Genomic DNA, 12,651 nt, shown 5'->3' on the forward strand with positions numbered 1-12,651 from the left:
ACGACGCGCGAACCACTCATACACCGGTTAAATATTCTAAATCTAATACATTATTACTTTATTGTGTGCATGGTTCACTTTTGATAAATGCATTATAAATCAAATTTGATCAGACTGCAGATCATGGGAACCGTGCCTTGACGAAAGAGACACATCCCAGAACTCCTCAAATGTGCATGCAGAAGGGAGGAGGCGTCATTTTGCTCACAAAGATACTTTGTAATTAGCCTTCTCACTCATTCGACATCCTGTACAAGCAGTGACCTCTCCACGCAAACAAGGGGCTGGAGTAGGAGCTGCAGAGCATTACTCTTCGTCCTCTGTGTAGTACTATAGTATATCATTTTTCCCTTTGCCTGAATTCACATGTTGAGGAGGCTTCTCTTGAATTCTGAAGACGCAAGCAACAACAACAAACACCATGTAAGTATTAAACTTCAATAAAAGTCGTGAGTATATTATGCATGAATTTCAATCATGTCCAATGCAAATCAGAAAATATTAACAGTGTAAATATTTTTGTACAATTGAGTTCATAGAAATTCTTGTCATTTTTTATACACTCAATAAATACCAATGCATATGGATATATTTTCATATTTTGCATTGAATTTTAAATAGATTGGATGACTTATGATTAAGGCAAAGCGAGTTTGAATGAATTAACTTATTTTCAGTAAATACAGATTACTATTTCATGACTATAACAGTGCACTCAAAATACAATTGCACTAAATGTTACTTTTTACTTTATTACTATACAGAATGGGAGTACTTGCAGGTAATTTTTGTAACCCCACATTAACTCAGTGCCTCTCACTTTTAAAAAAATGTGAGGACTTCATAGAGAGTTCATAGTCTCATCACTTTCTTATACAGTGAATAATCACAAATACATATGAATACATTTGTGTATTTTGCTTTGATTTTTAAATAGATTTGATTACTTATGTTTGGCAGGGTGAATTAAGTCAGCGGTATCACAGATATAAATTAACAATCTATAATTATTTTAATTGCACATGCACTCTGTGAATAAATACACACTGATATTTCATTAATATGATAGTTCATCAATCTAGATTGACCGTTTTCATGAGTATGAGCATGAATGTTTGACCGTCTCCTTGTGCCTTGCGATTGGCTGGCCATTGGTTTTGGGTGTCCCCCTCCAGACACAGAGACAGACAGCCATTTATTTGCACTCGCAATCACACCACGTCCGGGTGAGAATTGATACCCCTGTATTGTTATATAGAATGTGAATAATCCAAATTAATTCCACACACTAAAAATTTATGTTTTTCCCTAGCCATACTTAAGATATTCTAGTATTATTTATGTACTTTTAAAGATGTTCACCGACTATTTCAACATTGTCTGTAATTGTCAAATACATGGAATCATGAAAAATCACACACATTTATTGTAAATGAGTTAATTACACTAGTGGACATTCGCCTAGGAGTTCATCCATTCACTGCCAGGCCTCCCATTTCAACTGTATTGGACGTCGAGAGCCTTCAATGGCAACAAAAAGTTCAAATAACCCTTGGCATTTGCACAAGAACCCCTCTAAAGTGCATTTTTCACTTTTAAGGGGTGTCAACAATGTGTGAGGTTTACAGCGTTGACCATGCTTGTTGTGACAAATATCCAGCTGACTACAACATAGAGGTGTTTATTCTGTTAACAATATGTTTTTTTTTTACTCTGTTTACCGGCTGGTAAATCTCTGCCACTGTCATTCGCTGCCTCTTTGGAAGGAAACATGTGGTCAGCAGAAGACGTGAAAGTGTTGAATACTCAAATCTTTCGAGCAAAAAAAATGTGCCAGTGTAAATTGCTGCAATTGGTCACATTCTTTCTTCTTTCTGCTTGTGTCACACACACAGAGTTGCTACACCGCATAATTAACAGTGGTAGACCAACTCCCATTTTGTTAATTTTGAACCCTTTTCTGGTTTTTAAATGTGACCACACTAGGTGTTTAAATGCATATTTTTCATTATTAAAAAAATAACTAAGATACTCCTACAATTGCTAAATTGAACACTTTCTGATGGTAATTTTTCTATCCTTTGTGGAGTTAATCTATTTGAGCTGTGGTTGTTTTAAAAAAGAGAAAGTATAAATAATAGCCACTTTTATTGTAAAACATTGTTCAGATGGACACAATTGCAATTAAAAATGTTTTACAATAGAGTACAATGCAGATTGCCTCTTCAATAGAGAACTGCAGCTTATTAATGACTAAGCAGTATTACACTTTCAATATTAACTAATTGCCCACTGTGAACAATGATAGACATCTACATCGTTAAAACTAGTAGATTTAGACATAAAATGGACTTCTACTCGTATCTCAAATTGCTCGTATGTCGAGGCACTCGTATGTCAAGGTATCACTATAGTATCTACTTTTGGAGATTCTACCTAGGCAGAGAATAGGTGCCCTACAATTCTCAGAGTGAAGTAAATCAAGTAATTTTTCCCCACTATGTGATCTAAATTTATAGACTAAATGCTCTTGCGTAAAATGTAGCCACCTGATTGTGTGGTGGAGGGGTCCACATTACATAGATCGCTAATCTACCGGTAGATCGCCAAAGAACTATCGGTAGATCGGACAACAATAGCATTTTGATATCTCCCCTTTGTCAGTTTCCTTAGCTAGGCTCTTGCAAATTTGTAATATCCGCATTAACTTTAGCATGAATCAAGAGGGGATTTTCACCCCCGTCCCTGCCGCCTCCAGACATGTTGTCTAATGGGAGGGATATCAACAGAAATAATTACTTTGTCGGAGGCCTGTAAAAAAGGTAGATTGTGGAAGGTTAATTCATTGAAAAGTAGATCCTGGAGCAAAAAAGTTTGAACACCCCTGGCGTAGCGTATGTTCACTCACCTGACTTCAGTTCGGCAGGCGTGGGCTCGATTCCCACTGGTGGTGGTATGATTATGAGTGTGAGCTCATCTGTCTCTCTGTGTACCCTAACTCCAGAAACCCCCAACCCTCTAATGTGCGGTATCAAAAAAGAATGATTGAATAAAATGTAACAACTACTATAACAGACTCAATTATTCATTCATTTTCTGAACCACTCATTTGCACAATGGTCGTGGAGCAGACTCAATTAAAGTAGTCATAATAATGTTTTGTTTTCTCCTCCAAAGATGGAGTACCTGGCGGCGATAGGCCTGACTCTTTTTTTGGCATTAAGTTTAGACTTACTGCAGGTCAATGGCCTGGGACCTAATCTGGAGAACACAGAAATACATCCACCGACTTCCTCGGATACTAAACCAGGCCGTTGCTCCTACACGTTTATCGTCCCCCAGCAAAAATTATCTGGAGCATTGTGCTTGGACACAAAAGCCGGCGCCAACCAGTCAGATGTAGCCGCGCTACGGGCAGAGTTGAAACACCAGCAGGAGCAGCTGCAGAGCCTACAGAAGCTGCTGGAACACGAGGGCAGTTTTGTCACTGAAATGAGAATTTTACGCAAGGAAAGCAGCAGCATGAACTCCAGGATTGCCCAGCTCTACAGCCAACTTCTACAGGAGATTATCCACAAGAAGGACCAGACGTTGGAACACCGTAGGGTGGAGAACCTCCTGCTTAACGCCACAGCGCAAGTGAGTACAGGGAACCCCACATAGTCATAATTCCTGGTTCATAATTTGTTTCCAAAATGGCACCAAAGTATCGTTATATTGGAAAGTACAAGTAGGGAGCAGGGATGCCCCAATGCAGATTTTTTTTTTCTTGTGATCTGATACGATTTTTTTTCAGGGGATTCTTTTTGCAGATATAGATCGCATACCATATTTTTAGACCAGTAAAAATTATTGCGAATAATAATACTCCCTGTAAATGACAAATCATGTTTTTGTATTAACGTGGTACCTACTGGTACCGCCTCAAGAAATGCCACAATTTTCTCTTACTATCATTAATGTCACCAAAACATGTTTGTATAGTGGTTTGGTTTACAGCAGCAGAAATTCTTGATGGCGCTAAAACCACATGGATGATGATTTAGATCCGATCTTTTGACAAATTCTAATAGTGTGCAGTAACGGGAGCTGATACTGTGTATCAGGACATCACAAGTTGGTAATGTTATATCATTGAGACTGGATTTGACAAAAAAATGATTTTGATGCAATTTGTTGTCTCCATGTTCAGTCTCAGATTCCAAGGTTCTGACTATTAACTATTTTAAAGTGATCACAATAAACAAGTAATCAGTTTCAGTAATGAAATCTAAATAAACTTGACTATCAGGAACTTATTTTTTACAGAGTAGTACTTCTCCGTCCAGTTTTTTCATTTTGCCGTGGAAACATTAACATTTTATGTGGAATCTCATCAGGCACTGCAAGTTTCCAGCAACTTCAGAGAACTGGAGAAAAAATATGGCTCTCTCACCTCCATGCTGACCTCCCAAAGCCAACTGATTGCTCGTCTAGAGAACCAATGCCACTGTAAGGAGGACCCTCAATCTGCTACGGTAAGAAGGTTGATTATTATCAGGTAGACAATAGAAGTCAAGTTTTTAACACTGTCCTTGTTTCATAGTGAAAGTTGTGTCCATGTATTTCCCCACAACAGGTGCCGACAAATCCGCCTAAAAGTCAGTCCAGCCCACTGGTTAATGACAGCTCTGAAATCAGGAACGAGCTTCAAAGGGATCAAAGTGGCTTGCAGCAAGACAAATCCTCAGTGGAGTTCCTGCATCCCAGCACCACTGCTAGTCCTCCAACAGTCCAGCCTGTACTTAGCTTCCCTGCTAACAAAACCCCAGGTATGTATGTTCTTGAAAATCAATCAGTTCGAAGTGGGCCGGGCGCCTTCTGCCATTGCAGCCTGGTGGGGCCAGTAGTCAGCGCGTTGGCCTCACAGCTCTGGGTTCAAATCCAGGTCACGTCCGCCTGTGTGGAGTTTGCATGTTTTCCCACTGTGTAGGATTCCTCCAGGTATCCCGGTTTCCTCCCACATTTCCAAAAACATGCATGGTAGGGTGATTGGACACTCTAAATTGCCCTTAGGTATGAGTGTGAGTGTGCATGGTTGTCCGTCTCCTTGTACCCTGCGATCAGCTCGCCACCGATTCAGGGTGTCCCCTGCTTCTAGCCAGGAGTCAGCTCGGACAGGCTCCAGCACGCCTTGTGACCCTAATGAGGATAAAGCGGTTCAAAAAATGAGAGCGATGAGGGGTGCCTTCCGCAATCAATGGCAGCCAGTGAGTTTCTCCACTTCTGGAAGATTTTGTGTTTGTCAATTCCCACAAATAACAGAAAAGTACATTTCTCAACCTACAGTGTACTTTGAAGTTAGAACTATACAATCCTCTAAATGTGGCAAAAATATGAATGATGACTATTGACGAATGAAGTCTAGTTTGACCCTCTTTTGGGCAAGTGACTATATTTGGTCATTTCAAAAACTCCTATGTGGATGCCAGATCTCTAATAATTAGAGTTTGATAATGGTATTTATTCATCATTTTTAATCCTTATTGCTTAAAATATATTTATATATAACAAAAATAATATGAATAAAATAAATTGTAATGGTCCCCAATAACCCACTATGGTTGATAAATAACACATTTATACTAGGTACATAAAATAACTATTATAAAATTAATTATTCTTCTTATTTTTAAATGACTCTTGTTTTTTTTAAATGAGTAATTCAGGAAAAAACTCGTGGGGTGCTGGGATGTATCCAGCTAACTATGGGCAGGAGATGGGTTGCACCCTCAACAGGTCACAAACCAATTACTTAGAATAAACATTTAAAAAAAGATGAATAGAAAGAATATTTGCAGTTGTACCTATATTATTTAGACTAATTAGAAAAAAGTAAATACACATTTTATTTAAAACAAAACAAATGAATAACGAAATACAATTGACAAATTCCCTCAACGTGTTGGCGATAAACACCCAAATAATTTAAACTCATACCTGTCAACTGGTACGTTCTCGCCGTAATTGGTACAACTGAAAGCCCATTTTTATATTGGTACGCTGTACACATGAAAATGGTACGCTAAACGGTGATTTTGAGAAAAAAAAATAAATTAAGGCACTTTCTAGCCATTTTTCACCATCCGCCATTGTTTCTTCCCGGAAACGCATGTCTGCCAAGTGATATATGTACCGGCGCCTCTGATTGGCTAAAAAAAAAAGATCATGATAAACATTTCGTTTTGTAACACTTTCACCATGTGATTTCCGTTTCCTGTTCCCTTGTTTATGTTTACTTTCATTTGCAAAAAATTACAAAAAAGTAAAGTGGTAAGATTTTCCATGTATTTATACATATATGTAAGGGCGAAAACAAAATTTGGTAAGATCACAAATGGTTCGAGGTTGACAGGTATGTAAACTGGGATGATGACTGTGAATGGTGACAATTCATTACTATTCCCATACCGAATAAATATTCATACATTTCAGCATCGATCATTCGTAGTTCATTTGCTGTCCCAGTAAAAATGGTTAGGACGTCTAACACTGTCAGTAGCTACCAATGAGTTAAACGTGGTGATTGATAGTCTTAATAGTTTAGTCTGAAAACCATCGAGCAGCAAACGCCTATGAAGTCAATGACCTCTGTACTTGGCTGTCTTATCTCTCTGGGAATTTCAAAACAATGTCAAGAAGCAGAGCTCACTTCTTATCTGAATGTTTTAAATAAACGAAAAGCCTTAGGCGGTCACACCTAGTAACATATCAGCCTGGAATTCACCTTGGCATTAGTGCGAGGGACGTTGCTTTACATCTACACGCATTCCCACATACCAAACTCTGATTGCCTCTTCCTCATTATCATGAAAAAGTGAATTCTGACATTGAAAAACAAGAATCTGAGGTGGTTCACTATTTCTTTGCAACTCAGGGCCGTGGCAGGACTGCCAGCATGTGCTGAAATCTGGCGAGACAACCAGCGGTATCTACCTGTTGCGCTTGCAAAGCGCCAACCGACTCCTACAGGCCTGGTGTGAACAGAATTATGCTGAAGGAGGCTGGACGGTCATCCAGAGGAGGCAGGATGGCTCAGTCAACTTCTTCAGGACCTGGGAATTGTATAAGGTGATGTGACAAACAAGCTTCATATGAGCAATTATTGAAGATTGGTAGCCAAAATGGTACTGCAATTAGGGTCAAAATACAGTTATGCCTCGACTTACAAATACCTCTAGGTACAAAAGTTTCAGGTTAAGAAATCCCCAAAAAAGTAAATGCATTTCCTTATCTGTTATTTTATTTTGAATTCCCCTTATTAAGCGATTAAAACAGTACAAATGCAACGTGTCACATAATTTCACAAACACACTCAAACACACACACACACACACACACATGCACTTGTCGCCAAAAGTTGATACTCTCAATATTAGTTAAATCTCCGAATGAACGAATGAATGAATGAATAAAAAATCCATGAAAGTGGGCCTTTGAAGTCTATTGTAATATAAAGGAGATTTGATAAATCAATTGAAAATCTTTTACTCCTTTAAACGGTTCCTGAAAAGAAAATGACATCACGACTAACTATCTCATTTTATTTCATTTTCTGAACTGCTTTATCCTCACTAGAGTTGCAGGGGGTGCTGGAGCCTATCCCAGCTGAATTCGGGCCTGAGGCGGGGGACACCCTGAATTCGTGTCCAGCCAATCGCAAGGCACAAGGAGACAAACAAGCATTCACACTCACACTCATACCCAGGGGCAATTCAGAGTGTCCAATCAGCCTACCATGCATCTCTTTGGAATGTGGGAGGAAACCGGAGTACCCGGAGGAAACCCATGCTGGCCCAGGTCCCCCACTGTGAGGCCGACACGCTAACCACCCAGCCATCAATAATTATTGTATCAACTATATTATGAGATAATTGTTATTGTAACCATTGCAGAGAATTTCTTATTGCCCCGGGAGGTACCTACAGTATCCCACCCCTCCAATCAGAGAGTGTGATCAGAAATGTTTAGTCTTTTACAGTACCACATCTCCCCCAGTAAGCACACACTGTGGTGACAACATGATTCTCAATATATTCCAGCAAGGTTTTGGAAACCTGGATGGAGAGTACTGGCTGGGCCTGGAGCACCTGTACTGGTTGGCCAAACAGGCCAAATACAAGCTGCGTGTGGTTCTGGATGACTGGCAGGGCCGGCAGGTGTTTGCCGAGTACGACAGCTTTCGCCTGGAGCCCGAGAGCGACTGGTATCGACTGCGCTTAGGCCAATACCGCGGCAACGCCGGGGATTCACTGTCGTGGCACAATAATAAGCCCTTCACCACTCTGGATAAGGATAAAGACAGTTACACAGGTTCTTGTTCCTCCAATTGTCTGCCCTTTTGTGGACTTTGTTTTACTGTGCTTTTGCTGCGTCCTCAGGTAATTGTGCCCACTACCAGAAAGGAGGTTGGTGGTACCACATGTGCGCCCACTCCAATCTCAATGGAGTGTGGTATCGGGGCGGTCACTACCGTAGCCGCTACCAGGACGGCGTCTACTGGGCGGAATTTCACGGGGGCGCCTACTCACTGAAGCGTGTTCTCATGATGGTCAAGCCTGTTTAGTGTGTTGCATCACAGCTGCATAATATGGTTGCCACTGACATTTGCCAATGACCAAATGTCATGACCCAGCCTTGTATCTTTACGTAGAACTTTCATGTTTCCTGTTCCGTAATGCTCAATAAAATAGTTTGAAATGCTTAAAAAATCTTGTCTCATTTCGAAAAGTGACTATGAATCATGTTAGGATGATTCATGTCCATGTGTTTTTATGTTTCATGATAAAAAGGGTGTCAACTCCCTAAATGTTGATTGTGCAACTTCAGTAATTTATAAAAGCAAACATATCATGAGGCTGGATGATATCAAAGTTATGTTTGGAGTCCTGATGATGAACAAGCTCTAAAGCAGGATTTCCCAACCACTGCACTGAATTTTTACAAGGTTAAAATCAAAATAGGATGAATATTAAATCATAGATTAGACTATTACACGAATCAAATTGTGAAATAGTCATTTTGTTGCTTATTATTGCTCAAACATGAACTGGAAGTTTTTTGGTTTCTGGGGCATCAACTTTTTGCGACCTAAACTCTGCGTGAGCACGACATATTTTTTTGCGTAATATATTTGGAGAAAAGTTGATAGGTCTGAAAATACAACTTCAGGAGCAGGCTAAGAAAGAGTGAGATCAATCTAAATAGGAAATAGGTTTATTACCAGACTGCAAAGTGGACAGTAAGAGCTCTAACAGTGGAGTCCTGTTCAGCGCGATGTTCTTGCAACTGTAGTCGAATGACCAGTGAGTGTATCTTAAATACAGGTAAAACTGACAGTTGTCACTAGGACTTTGGACAGATACGTTTCTGTCATTTGCAGGGCAAAAATTAATTGATCAGTGTCGGACAGTTGAGTATTTGTGCTGACATGTCAACCCAATCACAAGACTAAGATTGATTATTCAATCAGACAGTTGGGTGTTTATGCTGACATGTCAGCCATAAGGATGACTACGATGCTGTTATACTCACAAAAACTAATACAATATGAACAAGCAATTGCAAAGAGACTTTGTATTTTCTTACAAAGTCATAAAATTACATGATTAAAAACATGACATTACTTATTTTCCATCACTCGGACCAGAAGTTCTTCAGGGTTCGCATAACTCAACTTTTGGTGACATTAGGTTATTATAAAAAATTAGATTTTGCAGTAATTTTGGAGGTTTATTCGATTCCTACTGATAAAACTTTGATGAGAATGACTATTGTTAAGATAGGCAACATGTTTTAAATAAAATAACATTTTTCAATGAAAAAAGTGTGCCGTAGCTCCAAAAAGGATTAGGAAACACTGCTCTAAAATACCGTGGAACTAATAAATTCCATTTTTGTATTACAACCTGAAAAGATGGCATTTAGGAAAATAATTACTTCTCGTTTTTCGGGCTGTATTGCACGGTGAGTAGTGTGATATTAGTAGGTTTGTCAAAAGTATTGACTTACTGATAGTGAAATGTCGAATGAATTTACTATTAGAGTAAAACTTTTTTGTATGCCCAACTTGTCCGGTCTATCTATACAGAAAGGCTCGGGAGAATCGGTAAGAAACCTTGGGTTCACAAACTGATGATTCCCATTTATTCCAGTGACATAACATGGGTAATTCCTACTTTTTATCCATACCACACATCCTCGCAAGGGTATTGCACATCCCAGATGACTTTGAGCGAAAGGTGGACGAGACAAAACCCCAAACTGGTCCCCAGTCAGCCTTAGGGGACACAGAGAAAGAGTAAACCATTCGCACTCAGAATCATATCGCCATCGAGCGGGAATAAATCTCATTCTCGTTCGCATCGAGGTCTGACGAGTGTACCCCTACATGCCTCACATTATACATACCTGGGTTCAAATCCAAGTCGATCCACATGTGTGGAGTTTGCATGTTCTCCCTGGACCTGTGTGGGTTTTCTTCGGGTACTCCGTTTTCCTCCCACATTCCAAAAAACATGCATTGTTGGCTGATTGGGCGTTATAAATTGCCCCTAGGTATGACTGTCAGTGGGAATGTTTGTTTGTCTCCTTTTGCCCTGCAATTGGCAGGCCACCGATTCACAGTGTGGCCCTGATTCCAAACACACTAGTAAACATGCTCTGATTCCAAGTCTACAAGATTAATGCCATGTAATCCCCGGTCCTTAATCCAATTGAAAATTTAAAGAATTACATGAAAAAAATGCAGTTTCTTAGGCAAAGGAAATGTAAATGAGTTGTGGAATGATGTTAAGGAATCTTGGAGTGAATTAACTATAAGGTGCCACCAGTTCATTGATGCCATTCCATACAGATGTGAAGCAGGTATAAAATAAAAACCTGTTGACGTTACAAGAAAATATCAGTTAAGTGAATCGAAGATTGGTGAATCCTACGAAAAAAAGGGATTTTACAAAATAATTTGGAGTTTGTAGATTCAAACGTAATTTTTTTTTTTAAATATTTCATATTACTATTTTATTTTTATTTATTTAACTTTATAACACATCACTTTCAACAAATTGCCCAATTATATAACCTTACAAGTGAGTATATCATGAATTCTGGGTATCATTGGTTTTCGGAGAATCTAGTTCACCTACCGTATTTTCTCGCATATATGCTGTATTTATAACTAAAAAAATGATGACTGAATCAAGGGTATGATGTATATATGCACAATACTTTACAGCGTTGCTACACTCTTTTTCACCAGTAGAAGTTGACAAATTAACATTTACTATTTGTTGGTTATTTTCTGTTTTGCAGTGAGAAAACAACCATTACGGGATGAACTAGTACAAAAAAATGTTTTTTTTCTGTATGAATCTATATTTATTTTTTGTGCCTATATTATTTTTCTGAAAATCTGCATGTGAATGAATACATTTTCCGTATTCCCCTTGTTAATGACTTCCTTTTTGAATTTATCCACGTGCAGGCAACACCCTTTTGGTAGTGCAATCCAGCAAACGATCCTTTCGATTTATACAGTATCTCAGAAATACAACGTGTGATGATTTTTCTTATGATTTTACCTTCAAAGTAACACATTTGTACTCCCTATTAAATTCATGAATATGGAGGTAAAAATTGTGAACTAGGGAGCGGCTTAAACGGGAGAAATTGTAAAATTCAACAAATTTAAGGCAATTATAGGGGGTGGCTTATACGTGGGGGTGGTTTATATGCAAGAAAATATGGTAAGAGTGATTGTTTGACATTTAGCAATAAGGAAATATACTAAAAATGTGGCTCAATCTAATTATGCAACAATTTTGAACACTACAATACATGAATTCATGCTTCTGTCTGAATTTTTGGTTCATGCATCTTTGCTATCACTTCTTGCTGCTCTCCTCACCTTGTATTAATAAATGTACTACTTTCCAATGTCAGTTTGCCTTTTAGCGTAGCAGTCACACTCTAAAATCTCGGTGTCTATAGACCCAGCACCTTGAAGCAGCCACAGAAATATTAGCCGTGTTTAAGATACAGTGGTACCTTGAGATATGAGTTCAATGAGTTCCGGGACTGATGGAGTAAGCTGGGATAGGCTCCAACACTCCCCACGACCTTAGTGAGGATAAACCGGTTCAGAAAATTAGATGAGAGATGAGATATGAAGTTGAAAAATTTAGTTTTGTGACATTAGTTTTTTTAAGATTGAACTCATGGATTCTACATCCTCTAAGGCAGGACCGAGACAGTGAATTGTGTTGTGTGGACTTTTAATGACAGCGAGATTTTCAGATACTCAGTGTGACATTGCTTGTTTCTGTCATGTAGACATTTTCTTGTCTCAGTAAAATCACAACGCTCGTGGATACTGAATTGCAATAACCATTTGTAGTTGAAGGGTAACCTACGTCATGTCACCAGTTGGTTCAGGGACGGAAAAGAAGTGATCGCTCTTTATTTCTTGACAAGGAACAGCACTGGGGATTATAAGATTAGGATGACCAACAAACATGGGATAGCCATGCACATGCTTTACATCCAGTTGATCGTAACTTATCATTATTCAAGTTTAAAAAGACGAGATACATTCAACACACTTTGTAGTGGTTG

General features: G+C 38.9%; 1 protein-coding gene across 1 annotated transcript; it reads left to right on the forward strand.

Annotated features, from left to right (window-relative positions):
- The first annotated feature begins 255 nt into the window (after positions 1–255).
- Positions 256–8,718, forward strand: angptl6 (angiopoietin-like 6). Its single transcript, XM_077734248.1, has 7 exons — positions 256–423; positions 3,178–3,639; positions 4,380–4,517; positions 4,619–4,811; positions 6,917–7,110; positions 8,082–8,352; positions 8,421–8,718. Exons 1-7 carry the CDS (start codon positions 367–369, stop codon positions 8,603–8,605), a joined length of 1,500 nt encoding a protein of 499 aa, XP_077590374.1. The 5' UTR covers positions 256–366; the 3' UTR covers positions 8,606–8,718.
- Positions 8,719–12,651: the final 3,933 nt, after the last annotated feature.

The sequence above is a fragment of the Stigmatopora nigra genome, chromosome 15 (genome assembly GCF_051989575.1).
Source record: "Stigmatopora nigra isolate UIUO_SnigA chromosome 15, RoL_Snig_1.1, whole genome shotgun sequence".
NCBI classification, from domain to species: Eukaryota; Metazoa; Chordata; class Actinopteri; order Syngnathiformes; family Syngnathidae; genus Stigmatopora; species Stigmatopora nigra.